We start from the raw sequence: 23,679 nt of genomic DNA on the forward strand, positions 1-23,679 counted from the left end.
TGCTGGAGGAAACCTTGGGTAAATACTCCAAGACAGGCACGGGTAAGGACTCCAGTAACCTGGGAAGATTTCCTAGGTGTTCACTGATGGGACTGTGTTAGTTTCTCTTCAGTTGCTATGATGAAACACTGTTACTAGGGCAACTTAGTATATAAAAGAGTTTATTTTGCTTTATGGTTCCAGAAGGTTGGAGTCCATAGTGGCAGGACAGCATGGGAACATGATCATAGGCAGCCGCCATGACAGTGGGAATGGAGCAGGAAGCATAGAGCTCATATCTTAACCATAAACACAAGGCATCAGAGACTGAAATGGAAGGGCTGTTGGCTCTTTTCTCAGAGCCCACCCCCAGTGCCTCTTCCTCATGTGAGGCTCCATCACCTAAACCTCTCCCAAACAGCACCACGAACTGGGGACAAAGTTCAGACGCCAGAGACTATGGGGGCATTTTTCATTCAAAACACTGCAGGGGTTTCAAGAAATTTCTACACTTCTACAAGCAAAGTGAATAGACAGCCTTTGCATAGGAAAACACCTTCGCCAACTCTTCATCAGATAAAGGCATGTTCTATGAAATATATTGAGAACTGCAGAGATTAAACAGCAAAAGTACTAAATCATTCAATGTACAAATCGACTAATGAACTCAATGAATAGTTCTTGAAGGGAGAAATAAAAGTGGCTAGTTTGAAATAGTGTTTAATGTTCTCAGTCGTCAGGAAGTACAGATTAAAACTAGTTCAGGAGGGCTGGAGAGACGGCTCTGTGGTTAAGAAAGAGCACTTGCAGCCCTGCTGGGGGACTGAAACTCACTTCCCAGCACCCACACTGGGTGGCTCACAACTGCCAAATGTTCAGCCCCAGGAAATCTGACTCCCTTTTCTGGCCTCTACATCTGCACACCTGTAGCATACATTCACACCGAAACACACACAAATATAGGTAAGCAAAAATAAATCTTAAAAGAAAAGCTATTTTGAGGTTACGTCTCACAAATTGCTATCATCACCAACAAAACAAATGACAAGTGTAGCAGGTGTGCTGGGAAGGAGGAATCCTTGTATACTGGTGGTGGTGTGTAAGCTAGTGAGGTTAGCAAGTGTGCTGGGAAAAAGGAATCCTTATATACCAGTGGTAGTGTGTAAACTTGTGAGGTTAGCAAGTGTGTAAGCTAGTGGTGAGGTTAGCAAGTGTGCTGGGAAGGAGGAATCCTTATATACCGGTGGTAGTGTGTAAGCTTGTGAGGTTTGCAAGTGTGCTGGGAAGGAGGAATCCTTATATACCGGTGGTAGTGTGTAAGCTAGTGAGGTCAAGATGAGATCATTATGACTGTTTCTCAAAATAGAACTAACATATGACCCAGCACTGCCACTCCTGGGGTTTGTCTGATGGGATCTTAGTTAGAATATCATAGAGATATTTACATGTCCATGTTTATTATTGCACTGTTCGTAGTATGCAGGATTGGAATCAGCCTTGATGCCCAATCAACGAATGGATAATGAAAATGTGATACATGGTGGAATTTTATTCAGCTATAAGAAAAATGAAATCATGACATTTATAGGAAAGTGGATAGAATTGGAGAATATTCATTAAGTGAAATAAGTTACTCTAGACTCAAACCAGTTCTTCATGTTTCATCTCTTCTGGGAAGCCCATATGCTTTATATATACATGGTGTGTGTGTGTGTGTGTGTGTGTGTGTGTGTGTGTGTGTGTGTGTGTGTGTTTGTGCACACGCGTGCGTGTGTGCATGTGTGTGTGTCTGTCTCTCTGTCTGTATGAAGAAGGGGCTATGAGATGTGGGAAGACATCATGAAAAGGGGAGGGAGAATGAGAGAGAAGATAATGGAGATATGTGACATGACAGCAGCAGCAAGGTTGTTTGGGGGAGGGAACCAGCATGAGGCTGAGGGGTGACGGCAGACAGTGGGAGAGGAGGATGAAGGACACAAAGATGACATGAAAGTGCCCTGAAGAAACCTGTAACTTTGTATGTTGACTTAGTAATATCACACTCTTGTAAGATACACCCAAAAGGCCATGTATGTATTTCTCTAATGGATGTAGAATGTGGGGTGTTGTGCTAGAAAGGGGAAATAAAAAGGGAATCCTGAACAGAGAAGGAAGATATGGAGTTGCAAAATGACATGTGGGGATGGAGAAATGGATAGAGCCATTCAGAGTGCTGCTGCATGCCTATTAGTTTGGATCCCAGCCCCCATGCAAGACACCACTAGCTTCAGCACTGAGAGATAGGCAGCCTTTTCCATCCTCTGTGTCCACAAGCACACACAGTTGCACACACACACACACACACACACACACACACACACACACACGCCTAAGTAAAATATAAAACAATAAATGTTTATAACAATGGATAAAATATAGTGTTGTAAGATAAAGAAGTTTTACCATTTTCTGTATGGGTAGTGACATTTTTAGGACACATAACAAGGTGATGGGAACTAACCTGTACCAAGCAATTAACACTGTCATAGACAAGCAAAAGAGAAATTTTGAAGCACCATTCTCTCCATTATCCGAGACAGTATTAACTGCTCAGTGCTAGTGAATAAACCATATGAAATACTAAACTGCCTCACAGAGGATTAGCAGGTTATTGTGCACATGTTCTTCAGTGGCTTGGACTGAGTCTCCTTGACTGTTAGATAGGAAGTATGCCTCATAGAGTATAGTGGGTTGTTGTCCACACGTTCTCCAGTGGCTTGCACTGATTCTTCTTGGTTAGGTGGGAAGCACTGTCTTTTTAAATTCATTAGGAGATAATCTCAGAATTATTATTTCAGGAAGATCTCTTTTCTGTTATCTCCTTTCAGTTACAGGTTCATGATAATGGAAAGATTGGGAATAGATTTACAGAAGCTCTCAGACCAGAATGGTGTTTTTAAAAAATCGACTGTCCTGCAACTTGGAATCAGGGTGGTGAGTTCAAGATGGTTCACTTCAAATGTCTCAGTTTTAGATTATTTACTTGTTTTGCTTTTTATGGAATTATGAGAAAAGAAGGATTATTTCCTAGGAATGACAGTTATAGAGAGTAGAAAGGATTTTGCTGAAATTGATAACCATGGGCTCTGCAGAATGCAGGCTGTGTTGTGTTTGGTCGTTGTTATTACACTCAGTTTTCCATCACAGCTTTGTTTTTCATATCAGAGCAAGCTTATGTAGCTGCAAGAATAACCTTTCTTTTGTCTGTTACATTTGTAACTACAAAATATGGCCAAATAGACTACTTCTCATACTAAATATGGTATAATTTGATTTAAAATATCTTAAGTATAAGTTGGGGTGGTGGCATCAATTAATTACAGCAATGGATGATACAGACACACACACACACAGACACACACACACACTCACACAGACACACACACATAGACACACAGACACACACACACACTGCTATTAAGCAATGTAGTCACAAATGACCATGCATACATTCATTTGTTGATCGTGCCACATATTTACCTTATTTGTATGTATCTTGCTTTAGTCTCCTCCTGCCCCTAATCATAAGTAGAATGAAACATATCAGGCCAGGTCATGTTAATTTCTCCATTTACCTATTCATCTATCCATTCTCCTAGTGAGTGTTCACAGAGCACCTCTCTCTCATATATGTCTCTGTGTTTGTGTGTCATAAATATATATATATATATATATATATATATATATATATTTGATATGCAAGGTTCTAGGGATTTAATGATGCATAAGAGTTTGTTATTACACAAGATAATGATCAGAGGTATAATATTTTGTTCTGATATCTTCAAGATTGAATCATAGTATTGATAGATGAATGAACTATATGACTGTTTCACCATAGATGTCTTTTCTATTTTCCTATAGTTTTTATGATATTTATTCCCAGTTTAAATTGGTTTTCTAGTTACTATGATGAAATACTCTGACAAAAGCAAATTAAAGAAGAAAGTATTTACATTGTTTCATAATTTGAGGTTACAGTCCCTCATGTTGGGGAAGTCACAAACAACATGATATTGAGGCAAATGATCACATTGCATCCACATTCAAGAAAGAATGATGGGTGTCTGTGCCAGGTTTCTTCATTTTATACAGTTCAGACTCTCATCCCAGGGAATGGCGCCACCCACAGTGGGCAAATCTCCCTTCAAACTTAGTCTCCTCAAGATAATTCCTTACAGGTATTCCCAGAGGCTCAGATCCCATGTGATTCTAGGTTTTCTCAACTTGACAAGTGAGATTAAACATCACATTCACCTTTGTACATTTTGGTCTGGCCATTGGGCTTTCAGGGCCATAAGAATAAGTATTGTTGAATCTTGATTTCCCTTTTTCAGAGGTTCAAGTACAGTATTTGATGTTTGAGGATCATTTCATCCAACCTTTTATGGGATGAACAACCAGAAATTATGATATTTTAGAATAATCAGTAAGAGTGAGATACATTATTTTATAATGTGTAGAAATAAACCATATTATTCTAGTGTAAAACATTGATACTGGTCTTATCTATTTTTTTCACAGCTGGACATACTGGAATATATACATGAAAATGAATATGTTCATGGTGATATAAAAGCAGCAAACCTATTGTTGGGCTACACAAATCCAAATCGGGTAAAGAGAGGATTAATTAACATTGGCTTTCAGCATCATCTTCAGAGTTCTTTAGTCAAACTTAGTAAAGACAGACTCTTAACCCACAAGAGTTTACAAATGAGGGCTTAGTATGATGAATGTTTCAATTTGTCTTACCTTGCTTACCTAATTTAATCCTTGCTCCAGATTAATGAGTAATTAGGATGAAGAAACCGAGAGTCAGAGGGTTAAATCATTTGCTAATGGACACACATTGAAGAAGTGCCTGAGCAGGAATCTGAGTTTCTAAGCAAATGTAGATAAAGTACTATGGCAATCTAGGGAGAAGGAATGGATGTGTGCAGGAAGGTAGCTGTGTGGGGCTCCATTTCTTCTCCCTGTAGTTTGAGCAAAGAAACATGTCCAAAAGAACTTTCCATTGTGGTAGAAATCTTCTACCCAATATCATAGCATTCCTTGAGATGTGGCCAGGACAATACCAGTTTCAAACAGTTGGTAGTGGCCAGGGGTTCGAAACCAGGGGGGTGAACAGTCAGAGTACTAATGGTTTCTAGGGCAGTGAAACTTGTGTGTACATCGAGAGTGCACATACACCATTATTTCTTTGTCAAGTCCCGCTTTCATTGCATATACCATGGGTGATGCTGGTATGTCATACCTTGGGTGATACTGGTATGTCATGTTGGTTAATCCATAGTAACAAAGGCCTCACTGAGTAGTATTGAGGTGAAAGCTGTATGTCTAGGGGCTGGGACTATCTGGGAACTCAGAGCACTTGCTGCTTAGTTTTACTTAAATTGCTCAAAATTTATCTATATGAAACATATAATTTTCTTCAAATAAGATGTTATAAAAATATGGCAAAAATAACTGAATAACTGAAATTTTAATTTAATTTTAAATAAATATATGCAACTATTACCTACTGTCTCAACAGATTTAAAGTACAAGAAACTAAGACTCAAAAATATTAGAAAACTATAATTGAATGCTTAATAGACCTCTGTAAGTATTGAAAATTCTAAATAAGAGGGAAAAAGTCTCTACAGAAAATACCATTTAAAAAAATGGTTAAAAAATTGAATATATCTCTAAATTAATCCTAGACATAAGGAATGAGTACCTGTCAGATATTTTTTAATAAATACTTGAAAATATCTAGCAAACAAGAAATTAATAGAAAAACATGTAATTTCACAATGTTGTGATAAAAATGAAATCAGGGTCGGGGGAAGAAGATGTAGCACTGTCCTTGAGATGAGTGGAAAATAGGTCACCTGTGCTAAAACTAGAAGATGTAAAGAAGGAACAGTGGGGTAGCTTCCTTAAAAAACAGCCAAGTAGAGAAAATCTGAGAGAGTAAGCAAAGAGACATATATTCTTTTAGCTGTTTCCATCCCTTAGCGGAATAATTCAAACCTGTGTAATTGCTTTTTACTGCTGGGTAGTATTTTTTGAATAGTACTATTACTTTATCTGTTTGCCTGGTTTTGGACATTTGGATTTTTATAGGATTTATTTTGATTATTGTCTAACATGGTATTGGGAACCAAACTCAGGTCCTCTGGAAAAGCAGCCAACTGCTGCGCCATCTCTCTAGGCCGTGGTGGTTAGGTTTTGACAGTTATGAATAAAATGACCATGAGCTAAGATGCATGTAAAGCTTTTATGCAGGCTTGTGTTTTACTTTCCTTTAGGGTAAATAACTGAGAACTGACTTTCTCCTTCAGAGACTGTCATTGTGAAGTTCCCATCAGCAATGTGTGACAATGACATTTCCATTAGTTCTCTGAGTTTCAGCATTCCTGATAGTTGCTAGGCACCTGTCATTTACATCTGCGTTAGTCACCTGCTGGCACTGACCAAGTTGTATTTGCTTGCTTCCAGTCCCGTGTTTTCTTGGTGAACATGTCCATTTTTAAAGAAATTTTTCTTCTAAATGAATTGTGGTGTCTTTATGTTTGAGGGTAGGAGCTTTGTCAGATGTTTGTGTTGTAGGTAATGTCTACAGCTGTGGCCAGTCTTTTGGTTTCCTTCCTGATGTCTTTGATAAGTAGGTGTGAGGTCCAGTAGAAGACTATCTTCATTACTGTAATTATAGAATGCAAAAATTAGATCATGGACATCTTCCAACTTCGTTCTTTTGTTTTAAAAACAAATTGTTTTGGCTACTCTGGCGTCTTTGGAATTTCATATATATTGGAATCAGTTTGTCAGGTTTACCAGCAAACCTGTTAGGACTCTGACTAACTGTGGTGTACTGTGATGCATTTGCTATGACACTGTAGACTATCCTGAGGAGGTGCCAGGCCGGCCACCTTGCAAGGGGCCACCTTCCCAGTGCTCCCTTTCTTTGTTTTCTTTTTACTAATTCAAATTATTTTCTTACTTTCCTTGATACTAGCTTTTTTGTTGTGGTTATGTGGAATTGTGTTTAAATTTCATATATTTTGGAGTTTTTAAATCTTTCTCTGTCAGTGATTCTTCTGTTTAAAGTATGTGTACCCATATGTGTCTGTGTTCATGAACGCAATTACCTTTAGAGGTTGTAAAAGGGTATCCATTGCCCCAGAGTTGGAATTACAGATGTTTTGAGCTACCTGATGTTGGTGCTGGGAACTGAACTCAGGCCCTTTCCAAGAGCAGTACATGCTCTTAACTGCTGAGCCCTCTCTCCAGCCCCTGCCATAGATTTATTTTTTTATTTTTTTATTTTGGAAAAATTTCAAAAGAATTTATTATTTTTGTTTACGTGTATGGCTGGTTTGCTTTCATGTGTTTCTCTGCACCACCTGTGTGCTTAGTACTGCCAGAGGCCAGGAAAGAGCGTCAGAATCTTTGGAACTGGACTTCTGGTCAGCTGAGAGCCACCATGAGATGCTGGGAATGGAACTGCATCCTCTCTCCCAAAGAACAAGTGTTCTTAACCACTGGGCCATCCTCCTAGCCTTTGCTGGAGAGTAGCAGAATCTTAATTCTGTTTTGATTAGAGAATTACACTTTATGATTTTAGTATTTTAAAGTCTATTGGCAATTACTTTATGTCTAAAGACACAGGCCACTTTCTGAATATTTCATAGACCCTTGAAAATAATATATATCCTGCTACTTGGTTTGAGGTAGATGTTTAATAAATGTCAGTTAGGTAAAAACTGGTTGAGTTTTGTTTCAGTTTTCAGTATCTCTATGAGAAGAATTTAGAAACTCTTGAATTTTTCTCCTTTTAAAGAATCCTCATCAGCATTTCCTTTGTGTGCATTGGTTGCATATGTAATTTTTATGTTTTTTTTTTATCAATTGTCTTTTTTGTCTTTTTTTGGAAGTCTGCCTTTGTCTTTTGTTGGTATAACTACCACAACTGCTCTTGATCTCAGCACTGTATGTCTTTCCTATCTTTTTGCTTTTAACCCCTTCCCTCCTGTACATGTGTATTAAAATCTTGGCGAGGGTGTGTCCATTAGAGGCTTGTTTTCATGCTTTGTTAGTCTAGGTTTATAGGAGCCTGTACTCAGAGGGTTATTTCTGCTTCCAGCCAATTCACCATGGGATTCATCACTTCAATAGTCAGGAGTAGACTGTCTCTAGCCCCTTGAGATCCGGAAGAGGTTCAGCTTCCTGTCCTCCCTCCAGGTGCTACAACTGCCTATGGTTCTCTCCCTTCTGCACCTTCAGCTTCAGGTTCTGCCTGAGCCTCTGGCCTCTGATGGTTGCCCACTCCATGTGCTAGTTAGGATGTCTCTGGGTACTCGTACGGTTCACCTATTTGTGGCTCTTTCGAGGAGCACAGTCTTGTGTCATATGTTTAAAACCTCCAAACACTTACTTACTTCACAATTATTATGTGCAGCAGGGGTGAAAATCCAGGCAGTCTTACTTTCATCATTTCTAAAACCAAGAAGGCCAGCTTCAATAATTTAATTTTGTTGAATTTCTGTTCTTGCCATTTGCCCATTCTTATCTTCATTTATTTTGTTTTCCCCTCCATTTGGAAGAGTTTTTTTTTTTTTTTTAAATAATTGATTTGTTTTTATTTTATGTGCATTGGTGTTTTGCCAGTGAGTATGTTTGTGTGAGGGTGTTGGATTCCCTGGACAGTTGTGAGCTGCCAAGTGTGTGCTGGGAATTAAACCTGAGTCCTCTGGAAGAGTAGTCAGTGCTCTTAACCTCTGAGCCATCTCTCCAGCCCCTGGAAGAGTTTTTATATGAACTGTCTGAGTCCTTTTGCTGCTGCATAACTTTCACATCTGATTTTCTTATAATTTATATCTTTTTTTTTTTTTTTTTGAGAGGCTCTCAGTAGCTTTGGCTAGCATAGAATTCACTCATGTAGTCAGGGCTGGCCTTGAATTTCTCATCCACCTACCTTCAGTTCCAGAATGCTGGGCCATAGGAATGAGCCATCGTGCCTGGCTTTCCAATCTGTCTTCTATACTTCATCTGTGCTTTGGACCTTTTCTTTCCATGCAGATGATCATTAATAATGTGGACAAGGGTACCAGCTTTTTATTTATTACAGATTTTGTGTTATAATTAGGGAACTTACTTATAAGAACTTCATTGCATAATTTGATTTTATTCTTTACACGAAAAGACATAGAGCCTAACTTTGTGTGTGTACAATCCCAGCGCACTGATCTCCCGTGCTCTATGCTGTGTGTGTGTGTGTGTATGTGTGTGTGTGTGTGTATGTGTGTGTGTATGTGTGTGTGTGTGCGTGTGTGTGTGTGTGTGTGTGTGTGTGTGTACAATCCCAGCGCACTGATCTCCCGTGCTCTATGCTGTGTGTGTGTGTGTGTATGTGTGTGTGTGTGTGTATGTGTGTGTGTATGTGTACAATCCCAGCGCACTGATTTCCCGTGCTCTATGCTGTGTGTGTGTGTGTGTGTGTGTGTGTGTGTGTGTGTGTGTGTGTGCAATCCCAGCGCACTGATTTCCCGTGCTCTATGCTGTGTGTGTGTGTGTGTGTGTGTGTGTGTGTGTGTGTGTGTGTATGTGTACAATCCCAGCGCACTGATTTCCCGTGCTCTATGCTGAGTGTGTGTGTGTGTGTGTGTGTGTGTGTGTGTGTGTGTGCAATCCCAGCGCACTGATCTCCCGTGCTCTTTGCTGTGTTTCAGTGTTAGGTTGGTCTGACCGTCCTTTGCTGCTGTCTTCTCACCTCTCACTCTCTCTTCTGTGTTTCCTTTTTGCTACGTTTTTTTCTTCCTCAGTATCACTCTAGCCATATTTTCTGTGTTCATTTATCTAGATAGGTTAAGAAATATTTGATATTCTTACTGAAGTTTTGATAAATTTAAAATTAATTTAGTTGAGACCTGACATCCTTCTAATTGATGCTCATTGAGCAATCAGGAAAGTTTTATATTTTGTAAGATTTATATTTGCGTCTTCAGGAGTATTTTAATGATTTCTTCTTCATGTTAGTTTTTCTATTTCTTGTTCTGTTCATTCATAAATACTATAGTTTTTATTGTCACTGTTAATGTGCTTTAAAGATTTATTTATTTTTATTTTACGTACATGAGCGATTTGCCTGTACTTACGTGTATCATGTGCATGCAGTGCCTATGGAGGCCAGAAGACACTGCTGGTTCCTCTGGAACTGGAGTTATGGACAGTTATGAGGCACCAGATGGGTACTGGGGAGCAAACTCAGGTCTCTGCAAGAGAAACAAGAACTCTTACCATCTGAGCCATCTCCTCAGCTTCTCTTAGATTTTCTTAAGCAACTGTTATATCAGGCAAATGGAATAATTTTCCAGTTCTTACATTTCCAATGGATTTGTCTTATTGCATGGCTTAGTATGTCCCCAGTGTAAGACTAAATAGCAGTGATGCTGAGGTTATCCTATTGCTCTGGGATCTTAGTGGAAATGCCTGAGCTACTATCCTAATAGATGTGATACTGCCTTTAGGATTAAAACCTTGTGTACTGTGGTGGTATTGTATTCCCCAAAATATTGTGTACCTTAATAAACTTATCTGGGGTCAGAGAACAGAAAAGCCTTAAGATAGGCAGTGATAGCACACGCCTTTAATCCTAGTATTCCAGAGGCAGAAATCTGTGTGTTCAAGGATACACCCAAGCATGGTGACTCACGCCTTTAATCTCAGAAAGTGAGCCTTTAATCCCAGGGAGTGGTGGTAGAAAGCAGAAAGGTATATAAAGCGTGAGGATCAGAAACTAGAAGCATTTGGCTGGTTAAGCATTTGGCTAGTTAAGCATTTGGCTGGTTAAGCATTCAGGTTTTCGAGCAGCAGTTCAGCTGAGAGCCATTCAGATATGAGGACACAGAGGCTTCCAGTCTGAGGAAACAGGACCAGCTGAGAAGTTGGCCAGGTGAGGTTAGCTGTGGCTAGGTCAGTCTCTCTGACCATCCAGCATTTCACCCCAATAACTGGCCCCGGGTTTGATTTTATTAATAAGACTCTCTAAGATTCATGCTACAGTGTACAGATGTGCAAATGTGTGCAGATGTCTTGTGTGCATGTGTGTGTTTATCAAGTTAAGTAAGCAATCAATTGTTCTGGGTTTTTTTTTTCTCTTAATTTTTTTCCTTTTTATGAGAACATATTCTTTTCTCACATAATATATCCTGATTACCATTTCCCCTCTGTTTGCTCCTCTCAGTTCCTCCCCAGCTCCCATGCCATCCAGATCCATTCCCTTTCTGTCTCTTGTTGTTGGTTGATTTTGCTCTTTTCTCTTTTGGGGGGCCTGCAACACAGCTCCCAAGTAAATTCACACATGGAGGCTTATTCTTAATTGTAAATACCTGGCTTTAGCTTGGCTTAGTTTCTTGCCAGCTTTCCTTAACTTAAATTATCTCGACTACCTTTTGCCTCTGGGTTTTCCCCTTCTCTTACTTCCATAAGTTTTACTCTTACTCCATGGCTTGCTGGTTGCGTAGCTGGATGACTGGCTCCTGAGTCCTCCTCCTTCTCTGGCTGCTAGATTTTAGATCTCTCCTCCCAGTTTTCTCCTATATATACTCTCTGTCTGCCAGCCCTGCCTATCTTTTCTCCTGCCTTGCTATTGGCCAGTTCTTTATTAGACCATCAGGTGTTTTACACAGGCACAGTAACACAGTTTCACAGACTTAAACAAATGCAACACACCTTAAAATATTCTACTACAGTCTCTCATTAGAAAATAACAGGCTTCTAAGTGATAATGTGATAGTTTGAAAGAAAATGGCCCTCAAAGGGAGTGGCACTATTAGGAGGTGTGGCTTTGTTGGAGGAAATGTGTCACTGTGGAGGCAGGCTTTGTGGTCTCACATATCCTCAAGCCACATGTCTAAGTTCATTTCCTGTTGCCTGCCGATCAAGATGTAGGACTCGTAGGTACCTCTCCGGCACCATGACTGCCTGTACTTTTCCATGTCCCACCATGATGATAATGGACTGAACCTCTGAATTGTAAGCCATTCAATTAAATGTTTTTTCTATAAGAGTTGCTATGATCATGCTGTCTCTTCACAGCAATAGAAACCCTAAGACAGACTATAATAAAAATAACATATAATAAGATAAAACAAAAACTATTACATCTAAGTTGAACAAGACAAACCAACAGAAGGAAAAGAGCCCAAGAGAAAGCACAAGAATCATAGACCCACTCGTTTGCACACTCAGGAGTCCCATAAAACCTCTGAACTGGAAACCATAATATACTTGCAGAGGACTTGGTGCAGACCTGTGCAGGCCCTGTGAATGCTGTTTCAGTCTCTGTGAGTTCATAAGAGCTTTGCTCATGTTGATTTAGAGGGCCTTGTGTTCTTGATGTCTTCCATCCCTTCTGGTTCTTATACTCTTTACACCCCCTCTTTAGCAGGGTTCCCTAAGGTCTGAGTGGAGGGACTTGATGGAGACATCCCATTTAGGACTGAAAGTTCCAACATCTTTCACTCTCTGCATAATGTCTGGTGGCAAGTTTCAGTATTTTTTTTCCCCTCTGCTGCAAGAGGAAGCTTCTCTAATGATGGCTGACAAGACGCTTGTGGTATATTGTTTGTAATCTAAGAAATAAAGCTTGCCTAAAGATCAGAGGACAGAGCCAGCCACAGAGTTAGGCAGTGCACACACCTTTAATCCTAGCACTTGGGAGGTAGAGATCCGTCTGGATTTCTGTGAGTTCAAGGCCACACTGGGCACACGAGGTTAATCCAGTCTAAAGAAGAAACAGAGCCAGGCAGTGGTGGCACACACCTTTAATCCCAGTCCTTGGGAATCACACCCCTTTAATCCCAGCACTAGGAAGCTTGAGACAGGAAGTGATATGGCTGGGCAGAGAAAGGAATATAAGGCTGGAGGAGACAGGAGTTCGCCTCTGCCCTTCCCTGCTCTTTCAGGCTGAGAAGTTGGTGAGATAAGAGGTAGTGGCTGTGGCTTTCTCTGCTTCTCTGATCTTTCAACTTTCACCCTCATATCTGGCTCCGGTTTTTTATTATAAGACCAATTAGGATTTGTGCAACAGATGCTGGTCTGTGAGTGTTACAGAATATCATTAGGAGTCATTTTATCATTACTTTTTTAAAAAATTATTTCTTTGTTTAGATCAGTAGTATTTGGTTTTACTCTAGGTTCCCGCATTATTTAGTCTCTGGTTCTCGGCCACCCAAGTGATGTTGGTATGGTTCCATCTCGTGGACTGTGCCATAAGTCAACTCAGACACTGGCTGGCAACTCCCATAAGCTTTGTGACACCATTGCACCAGCATAATTTGCAGGCAGGATACCGCCATCAATTAAAGGTTTTGTTGCTGGCTTGGTGTTTACATTTCTCTTTCGATAGTGTGTAGAGTTATCTTCCTGTACCAAAGACACTAGGATGTAGGGGTGAAGGCTCTGTGGAGGCACCAACTTGAACTCTCCATGTTCATTGAGTTGTGTAGGTGTTGTCTCCAGCAATGGGGCCTTAGAATCAGTTTGTGGAGAGCAACCTATTGTTTTGGCAACAGTCTGGGTTGTTTTGGGATTCAAATGGTACCTTTTTGGCCAACAACTCAATTAGCTATAACCCAGTTCCAATACTGGAAGCTTCATTTGGTGACAAGAGATGGCCAGCTGGGACTCTGTCTCCCCCATTATTTGTTGATTTCATTTAGCTCACCTTGATATAAAGATCAGAGAAGCAGAGCAAGCATATATTTTAGGAAGCTTCTACTGTGTTAGGATTCCATACTACACCTCAAATCTCCCTTAACTTTAGCTGTTTCTCCCATATTTTGTCCCTCAACCCCATCCCCCTTCCCACTTGATCCTCCCATTCTACCCCCATCCATCCATAATTATTCTATCTCTAATAGATAGAATTATCTATTTCCTAAGGAGATCTATCTGTACCCTCTAGTCTTTTACTCTATGCCTTCCCTCTGTGATTCTATGGATTGTAGCTTGGTTATCATTGACTTAACAGCTAATATGTGCATATAAGCATAGACGTACCACATTTGCTTTTCTAGATCTGGTATATCTCACTCAGGATGATTTTTTTCTATTTCCATCCATTTGCCTATAAATTTCATAATGTCATTTTTTTCTAATGACTGAGTAATACTCCATTGTGTACATGTACCACTTTTTATTTATCCATTCTTTTGTTGAGGGACATGTAGGTTGTTTCTGATTTCTTGCTATTATGAATAGAGCAGCAATAAACATGGCTGAGCAAGTTTCTTTGTGGTGGAATGAAGTGTCCTTTGTGTATATGTCCAAGAGTGGTGTGGTGGCTTGAATGAGAATGGCCCCGTAGGCTCAAAGATTTGAATGCTTGGTCCTCAGGAAGTGGCACTATTTGAAAGGGGCAGGAGGTGTGGCCCTGTTGGAGGAAGTGTGTCACTGGAGGTGGACTTTGAAGTTTTCTTGTTTTGTTTTTTTGAGACAGAGTTTCTCTTTGTAGCACTGGCTATCCTAGAACTCACTCTGCAGGTCAGGCTGGCCTCAAACTCACAAAAATCAGCCTGCCTCTGCCTCCCTAATGCTGGAATTAAAGGCATACACCACCACACCCTGTTGTCTTTGAGGTTTCAAAAGCCCAAGCCAGGCCCAGTGTCTCTCCCTTTCTGCTGCCTGTGAACCCAGATGTAGAACTCTCAGTTACTTATCCAACACCATGTCTACTTGTTTGCTGCCATGCTTCTTACCATGATGACAACGGACTAAACCTTTGAAACTGTAAGTAAGGCCCATTTAAATGCTTTCTTTTATAAGAGTTGCTGTGGTCATGGTATCTCTTCACAGAAATAAACACTCACTAAGACAAATGGTATAGCTGGATCTTGAGGTAGAACAATTCCCATCTTCCTGAGAAACTGCCATGTTGTTTTCCATAGTGGCTGTACAAGTTTACACTCCCACCAGCAATGGAGGAGTGTTTCTCTTACTCCACATCCTTGCCAGCATGAGCTGTCACTTGTTTTCTTGATCTTAGCCATTCTGACAGGTGTAAGATGAAATTTCAAAATAGTTTTGTTTGAACATGTCTTTAATTCTTTCTCAGTCATTTGTGTTTCCTCTTTTGAGAACTTTCTGTTTAGATCTGTACTCTGTTTTTTAATTGTGTTATTTGTTTTCTTGATATCTAGTTTCTTGAGTTCTCTGTTTATTTTGGATATTAGCCCTCTATCAGATGGGTAGTTGGTCTGAATGACAGTGTCTTTTTCCATGCAAAGTTTCTCAGTTTCATGAGCTCTTTTTTTTATTAATTGTTGACCTTAGAGCCTGTACTATTGGTTTTCTGTTCAGAAAGTCATTTCCTATGACAGTAAGTTCAAGGCTATTCCCCACTTTCTCTTCTCTCAGATTAAGTCTATCTCTTTTTATGTTTGAGGTCTTTCATCCATTTGGAGTTGTGTTTTGTGCAGGGTGATATGTATGGATCTATTTGGATCGTTCCAAATGCAGACATCTAGTTTTACCAGCACCATTTGTTGAAAATTCTGTCTTTTTTCTAGTATGTATTTCTGTCTTTTTTTTTTATCAAAAATCAGGTATCCATAGGTGTGTGGAACATACTTGTTTTTGTGCCAAAACAATGTTGTTTTTATTAGTAATGTTGTACCCGTGTCTCGAAACCCCCAGAGACTGCTAAGGAACAGGTTTCCAATGCAAGCACGTAAGGGTCCTTTTTACTGTCAGGTTCAAACCTGGGCCACTGACAGGCAGATGGAGGGAAATGCAGCAGTAGCAGTGGCCATGGGCCCAGGGGTAGAGAGTTTTTATAGGGCATACCACAAGCCGGGAATTACATGCTTTGGCATCTTGGGATTGGGTAGAAGGGATATGGGGGAAGGTGATTTTTGAAACTCTTGGTCTAGACTTTCGGTGTGAAACAACATTTGAAACTATTGGGTTGGACTTTTGGCAGGGAATCACAACTTGCTGAGGCAGGATTATTTGGGCTGCTCAGCAGGGTTATATGGGTGTCTTCAAGGGCCATAAAGCTCAGACAGAATGTCTGCAGGAGCGTATTGTCATGGCACATTCCTGAGATACTTCATGAAGTACAGCAGGTGGTGGTCTAAGTTGGTGGCCCTTCCCTACGATGGAGTCTGTATTGCCTTCACACTGTAGCTTTGTAGTACAGTTTGAAACCAGAGATAGTAATACCTCTAGCCGTTCTTTTATTATTCAGGATTGTTTATGCTATCCTGTTTTCGTTTGTTTGTGTTTGTCTTTTGGCTTTTTTTTTTTAAGTGTGTGTATGTGTGTGTGTGTATGTGTGTGTGTTTCCATATAAAATTGAAAGTTGTCCATTCAAGATCTGTGAAGAATTGTGTTGGGGATTTGAGGGGAATTGCATTGAATCTATAGGTTACTTTCGGTAGGATGGCCATCTTTACTATATTAATCCTAAGGATCCATGAGTATGCGAGGTCCCTCCATCTTTTGATATCTTCTTCAATTTCTTTCTTCAGTGCCCTGAAGTTTTTTATCACGCAAGTCTTTTTCCAGTTCGATTAGAGTTGCCCCAGGATATTTTGTATTATTTTAGTGTATTGTAAAAGGTGTTGTTTCCCCAGTTTCTTTCTTAGTCTGTTTGTCAATTGTATATAGGATATAGGAGGGGTACTGGTTTTTGTGGGTTTTTTTTTTGTTTTGGTTTGGTTTTTGGTGTTTTTTTTTTTTGTTTTTTTTTTAACTGATTTTTCTTTTGTGGGGGGGATGACTTCTCTATTGGTGAGAATGATGTATTGAAGTCTCGCAGTATGAGCATGTAAAGGTCAATATGTGATTTAAGCTGTAGTAGTATTGTTTTGTTTTGTTTTGTTTATAACTTGGGTGCCCTTGGTGTGGTGTATAGATGTTAATTATTGCAATGTCATCTTGGATTTTTTTTTTCCTTTGATGGGTGTGTAGTATCCTTCCCTATCTTTTGGTTAGTTTTGGTTTGAAGTGTATGTTAGATATTAAAATGGCTACACTAGCTTGCTTCTTAGTCCACTTGCTTGGAATATCTTTTTTCCTCTTTTTACCCTGAAAAGATGTCTGTCCTTGATGGTAAGTTTTGTCTGTTGAATGCAACAGGATGGATCCTGGTTTCACATCCATTTTCTTAGTCTGTGTCTTTTTATTGGTGATTTAGAGCATTGATGTTGAGAGATATCAATGACCAATGATTGTTGATTCCTGTTATTTTGTTTTTGTTGTTGTTGGTGGTGTTGGTGTTGGTGTGTGTGTGTGTGTGTGTATGTGTGTGTGTGTGTGTGTGTTTCCCCTCTTTTGGGTTTGCTGTTCGTGGTTATTTATTCCCTGTGTTTCCTTAGATGTAGTTAACCTCTCGGTTGGAGTTACCTTTCTAGCACCTTCTATAAGGCTGGATTTGTAGGTAAATATTGCTTAAATTTTGTTTTATCATGTAATGTCTCATTTTCTCCATCTATGGTGATTAAAAGTTTGCCTGGGTATAGTAGTCTGAGCTGGCATTTGTGGTCTCCTAGAGTTTGTAGAACATTTGTCCAGGACCTTATGGCTTTTAGAATCTACATCGAGAAGTCAGGTGTAATTCTAATAGGTCTGCCTTTATATGTTACTTGCTTTTTTTCCCTTGCAGCTTTTATATATATATATTTGTTCTGTATGTTTTGTAGTTTGATTATTATATACTGAGATGACTTTATTTTCTAGTCCAGTCTATTTGGTGTTCTTTAAGCTTCTTTTACTTTGATAAACATCTCCTTTAGGTAAGGAAAATTTTCTTCTGTGATTTTCTTGAAAATATTTCTTTGTCTTTGACCTGTGTTTCTTCTCCTTTTCTTAATTTATTCTTAGATTTGTTTCTTTTCATAACGTCCCAGATTTCTTGGATATTTTTTGCTAGGAGTTTTTTAGATGTAACACTTTCTTTGACCAATTTGTCCATTTCTTGTATTGTGTCTTCAGTGCCTGAGATTCTCTCTTTCATCTCTTTCATTTTGTTGGTATGGGTTGCCTTTGTGGTTCCTGTTTGAGTTTCTATTTTGTTTCCAGATTTCCCTTGGTTTGGGTTTTCTCTATTGACTTTTATTTCCACATTCAGGTCTTGGATGGTTTATTCATTTCCTTCCACTGTTGGTTGTATTTTCATAGATTTCTTCAAAAGATTTATTCATATCCTCTCTAAGGACCTCTATCATATTCATAAAGACTTTTTAAATGTCTTTTTCTTATGCTTTAATTATGTTGGAATATGCAAAGCCTGCTCTAGTAGGGTAGCTGGGCTGTAGTGGAGACACATTGTTATTATTTTTTTTTAATGCTGGTGTCTTAAGCATCTGGGATTGGGAAGACTGTAATTTTAGGTGCTGATATCTGTTTTTATTCTGGGTGAGTGTTTTGTTCCTTGGTTTCTGTTTTCTCTGGTTTTTAAGAGAGTGTGGTGGCTGCATGTTGACTGGTAGGAAATTCTTCTAGGGTCCTGATAGGGGTGGCTACTGATTTCCTGTCATGAGTGCCTTTTTTTATTTATTTACTTCCTTGAATAGCTTATTTTAATGAAATTGGCACTAAACTCTTTCAAGGTTTGTTTAGGGTCAATGGAGCAGATCATCTGTTTCTCTTAGATGTAATAATATAGTGTGGTGTACTATCGAGGTTCTCATATTGAGACCATTATACTTTTCAGTGATAAATCTTATTTTTTTGTGCTATGATGTCAACATGGTTCTGTGTGTCCACTAATATTTTAGGTGTTTCCTTCGTGCTGAGCTCTTAAGTGGAGGTGGTCTGTCATGTTGTCTTATGTTACATAAGGTATCTGGTTCATGTTGTACTTACTTCATACAAATAATCTGGATATTTTGTTTCATTTTCTGTTTTACAGCTGTTTGTTTCAGACAAGAAGCATCTAGCTCTAGGGGGTGACACCATCTCATTTTGCTGCTTTTCTGTGAGAAATTACGTTTAAATCATTATTTTGTTCCAATGGGAATAGTTATTTAGGGTTTTTTAGTTGTGTTATTTTCTGTAGTCTTACTAATATTTTTTATCTGTTTTAGTAGTTTTCTAGTGTTTATTATTATAGTTTTTCAAATTTATATAGTAGTCTGTGTTGTGGTGTCTTATGGCTTAAATTTCTTTTAGTACAGTGGTTATCTCCTCTCAGGTATTTTCTGTTTCATTTTCTTCTTCTTTCCCTTCACTTTTGTGTTGGAAAGGATGGCTGGAAGCCTGTCTGGCCAGTGGCATGGGAGTTGTCTGTCCTTCTCAGTCAGTTCTGTGCACTGTGTGCTCACAGCACATGGGCTCTGTCTCCTTTGCCCGTTCTCTGCCCACTGGTTCCTTGTATTTCAGGGACATTCATTCACTTTTTAGAAAGTATGCTATTTGTATGCTCTTGTTTCACTCACCCCCACTTTTGTTCTTAATATGACATCTCTTACATGATACCAGATGCTTGCTTATGCGTCAAAGTTTTCCTGGACGTTTTTGGAGTGGCTGTTGTTGCTCTCCTAGTATGTTGTTCAAAAACTTGTAGGTAATGGTAGTCTCTTACGTGTTTAAAACTTTGAAGACTTGCATCAGTACTTAAGATCAGTTTAGAAGAACTTCAAATAGTTAGTTTGGACTTTGCTTTATGAATTTCTCGACAGTACCGTGGTGGTGTTTTCCTTTTCTGCATGTCAAAGAAAATCTGGGATTTTCTATCTTCATTTAAACATGAAAACTTTAAGAAATTATTTCTATTAGGAAAACAGACTAAGAAATGCTTCTGGTAATATCATATTCAGTACAGGAAATATAATTTTTCTTTTGTACTGACTTAGTTAAGTAGTACCTAAATTACGTTATTTTAAAATAAGTTGTATTGAGAAACTATACTGAGAGAAGAGACATCTTCATAAAAGACATTCAATAAGTTTTAGCCAATGTTTTGAACATTTATTATGCCATAGGCATTGCATCATGTTCTTAGTAAAATAGGATTGTATGTCTGTACTTTCTGGATATCAACACTGTGGAGTTCCTAAGCTGTTTTAAAGATATTTATGAAACCTTACTGGTGGTGGAATGGGACAGGGTTGCTTGATTGGACAGATGCGGGTTGAGACCTAGTGTTTAGAAGAGAATATGACAGTTTTATTGCATTTATGCACACTGGCCTTACTTGAAGTGATGCTGCGAGGTGGTTTTGAGCAATATCCATCCTGCTGCATCTTCCAGTACCACAGTGGGGGTTTGATAACTCAACTGATGTCAGTGCAGCTGTTTGTTTCTACCTTTTGTTGATGAGGGGTGTATTTTTTTTTCACGTGCCCGGTATATCCTTGTGTACCCGGAGGCTTCCCTGCTGACTTTGATGGATACTTATCATGATTGATTTCCTTTAGCTCCAAGTGTGTGTTAACCTCAAGAGCACTCAACTCTTGCTGGTGTTGTGTTATTTTCCTTCCTAAACTGGGTGGTTTATGGGTAGCTCTACTGTTCATTCTCTTCATTTCTCATAGCACCTGTGTTTGTATTTCTTATAACTCTTCAAGAAATACTTTATTGACTAGCCAAGGCATGAGGCCAGTTATGATGTAGTATTGTTGTCTCATTTAGTACCAGAGTACTGTGAAACTTAGAAAGCTTATGAAATTCCTTGCCTATTGTGATACATGTATTTCTGTTCATAGCTTTCTACTGAATCAGTGAAGATGACCCTCCCAGGGATGCAACATGCCAGTATATGAGTGTGAGACATGACAGGAAATGTTATTTTTTAAAATATTTGTTATACTGCTTTCTTGCTATATATTTAGATTTTCTTAAATCTACTTTGGAATTCTTTTAGTCTGATTTGTCAAATGAAATCAAAACCAGCCCTAAATTTAATTTACATGTCACTTTTATAACGTGTTAACACTACTGGTTATTTGAACTTGTTTTTATTTACTGAAATATTTTAAAATCGTTTAAGTAATCAAATGCATGACCAGCTTACTAGTGTTCCTATTCTTCAATATTATTCTCACCATTGCATATTAAAATGCCTCCTATAAAATAAAATTAGAGCCATATTAAAAATATACATTTGAAGGTACAGAAATGGTAGTGCTCTTAATATGACCTATTAGCATCTTATTAATTTTGGAGAGTAATGATGGGTGGGAGATATTGACAGTGAGAACACAATAACTTAAAATTAGAAGTCTAAGTCTATATTTAACATTTTTCAACTTTATTGTGAAAAATTTAAAGGATACTGACAAATAGAGAACTTCATATACATGTTGATTTTAAAAGTAATGTTTTAAAATTTTGCTTAATTTATTTTTTGGCAGAAGTTTATTAAAAGTAAATTACAGGTACTGTGGCATTTTACACAGATATTTATATGTATGTCTTCACAAAACAAAAAACATTCACCATATTATCATCATGGCATTGCTACTCTTAACAAAATTGATGACAATTCCCTGGTGTCAGATACAGTTTCTGTTTTTGTTTTTTTCTGAAGTTCATGGGACATGGAAATGTGATCATATTTATTGCAGTTGCACTACAGGTTTCTTTTCCTTTTCATACAACTTCCCCTTCTAGGTATTGAGTAGCTTATGTGGTCTCTTTTGGTCCCTTTTATGACTCAGTCTTTGACTGAAACTGGAAAGCAGCTATTACTGTGGTTGAGATATTATTATGGTTTTAATATGGTTGGAACAGGCTTGTGTTTTGAACAGCTGGTCCCCTCATGGTGCTATTTGGAGGGGGTGTTGGCAGTACAGAGCAGATCGCACATAGATAGGGCTTGTCATGAAGTTACACATGGTTCTGTCTCTTGTTTGCTCTCACTTTTCCTCACCATGTGGTGAACAGCATCCTCCACCTTGCTCTTCTGTTCATCCAGCCATAGATGGACCCCCTGAAACTGTGAGCTCAGTTCTGTCTCTGCTCCTGGAAGTTGTTCTATCAGCCATGTGGTCACAGCGCTGGTGAAACTCACTAACCAATCTACAAGTTTCATTTCAGAAACTGCTGGCTTATAACTAGACATTTACAACAGGATATCAAATTTCTAGTCTTGTAAACAGGCAAACTAGGAACGTGTTTCTTTGATGGATAGACTTCCAACAGGTGGCATAAGGCATGGAGTGTATTGAGCATTCAATAAATAAATGATAACTAAGCAATGAGAAACTGAATGTATTCTGTAATGTTCAAGAAACATATGTATCTTTAGACTCATACAGCTGGTTTTAGTGTAATAGAGTATGTTAATTAAGTTTTATTGTATTTTTCTTAAATTTCTTTTGGGAGAGATCTAGCTATTGTACCCAAGACTTTTAACTATTTCTCATAGCAATAATAAGCATTTTCTTTCTTTAAAAATTTTATTACAGTTATATATTTGTTCATTTATTTGGTGGGGGGCATGTGTCACAACATGCATGTGTAGGTCAAAGGACAACTTGTGGGAGTTGTTTCTCTCCTTCAATCATGTGGGTCCTGGGAAGCAAACTCAGATCATCAAGCTTGACAGCAAGTGTCTTAACTCACTGAACCCTCCCATTGGCCTTGTGCATATTTTTTTCTGTCATTGTGTTGGCAAAGATAAACAGTAGAAATTGCTTTGGATTAAATGTATTCCATCTAAAACAGGTGATGTTCTATCCCTAATACATGTGAGTGAGCCCTCATTTGAAAATAGGGATCAAAGTAATATAACACCATTAGAGAGGGCCCTATTCCAGTGTGATTTGTGGCCTTATAAAGAAGAGAAGACTCTGGAGAAAGACATGCATAGAAGGAAGCTGAAGTGAAGAGATGGGGATACCCAGGTACAGGGGATGGAGACATGCCATGCAGAAGAGGTGGCCAGGCTGCAGCATGGAGTAGTGGAAAGTCACTCACACCATGAAGACATATGTCCACATGGCGAGGGAATGGAGGGAAGGAGAAAGGAGGGAGGGAGGGAGGGAAGGAGGGAGAGGGAGAGAGAGAGAGAGAGAGAGAGAGAGAGAGAGAGAGAGAGAGAGAGAGAGATAGAGAGAGAGAGAGAGAGAGAGAGAGAAAGTACATACCTCATAGGACTACAGAGAAAAAGAGAGGAGAGGAGGAGTTTTCTCTTAAAGTGGGCTTTATTAAGATGATGTCAGGACTGGGTGGGCCAGGGTATCTGCTTATTGACAAGGATTCCAAGAAGTGAGTCTGAATGCTAATATTTCTCTTCCTCCCCTTTTGATTATTATAAAAAGGTGAGTTGTGGATAGCAAGTAGGGGGATAAGGGCACCAAATTCTTGAGACTGCTTCCTGCTGAGATGGGATGAAATGGGGTCAGGGTCACACACAGCAGGAGGTGTGAGTGAAGAAGCGTTTAGTTAGCTGTTTCAGGCCTCTGTTCCTTGAGGGAGCTGAGAAGGCAGGTTGCTAGGAGAAAAAACAATAGATTGTTATCATCAGCCCCATGAGCAGGGCTAGTCATGGCAAAGCGATAACTGCCAGAAAGAATGGAATGGAAGACTGCCCTGGTTGTACAGAAGAGGCAAGGGTGAATGAGTGAGACACAGGAGCAGATATATCCTTTTGATTGGAGTGCTGGTAGCAGTGATGCACCAGGAGCTTGGGGGATACATGCCACATCAGGAGCACAGGAGCCA

The 23,679-nt window shown here is 39.1% G+C and overlaps 1 protein-coding gene across 7 annotated transcripts in view; it reads left to right on the forward strand.

Moving 5' to 3' along the window:
- Vrk2 (VRK serine/threonine kinase 2) overlaps positions 1–23,679 on the forward strand; it is a 143,255-nt gene that overhangs the window by 69,167 nt on the left and 50,409 nt on the right. For all 7 annotated transcript variants that reach the window (XM_059275245.1, XM_059275244.1, XM_059275250.1 and 4 more), the window contains exons 6-7: positions 2,847–2,952; positions 4,543–4,635. In XM_059275245.1, coding sequence (XP_059131228.1) covers positions 2,847–2,952; positions 4,543–4,635 — 199 coding nt within the window. The remainder of the gene's footprint in view (positions 1–2,846; positions 2,953–4,542; positions 4,636–23,679) is intronic.

The sequence above is a fragment of the Peromyscus eremicus genome, chromosome 10, assembly GCF_949786415.1.
Source record: "Peromyscus eremicus chromosome 10, PerEre_H2_v1, whole genome shotgun sequence".
Taxonomy (NCBI): Eukaryota; Metazoa; Chordata; class Mammalia; order Rodentia; family Cricetidae; genus Peromyscus; species Peromyscus eremicus.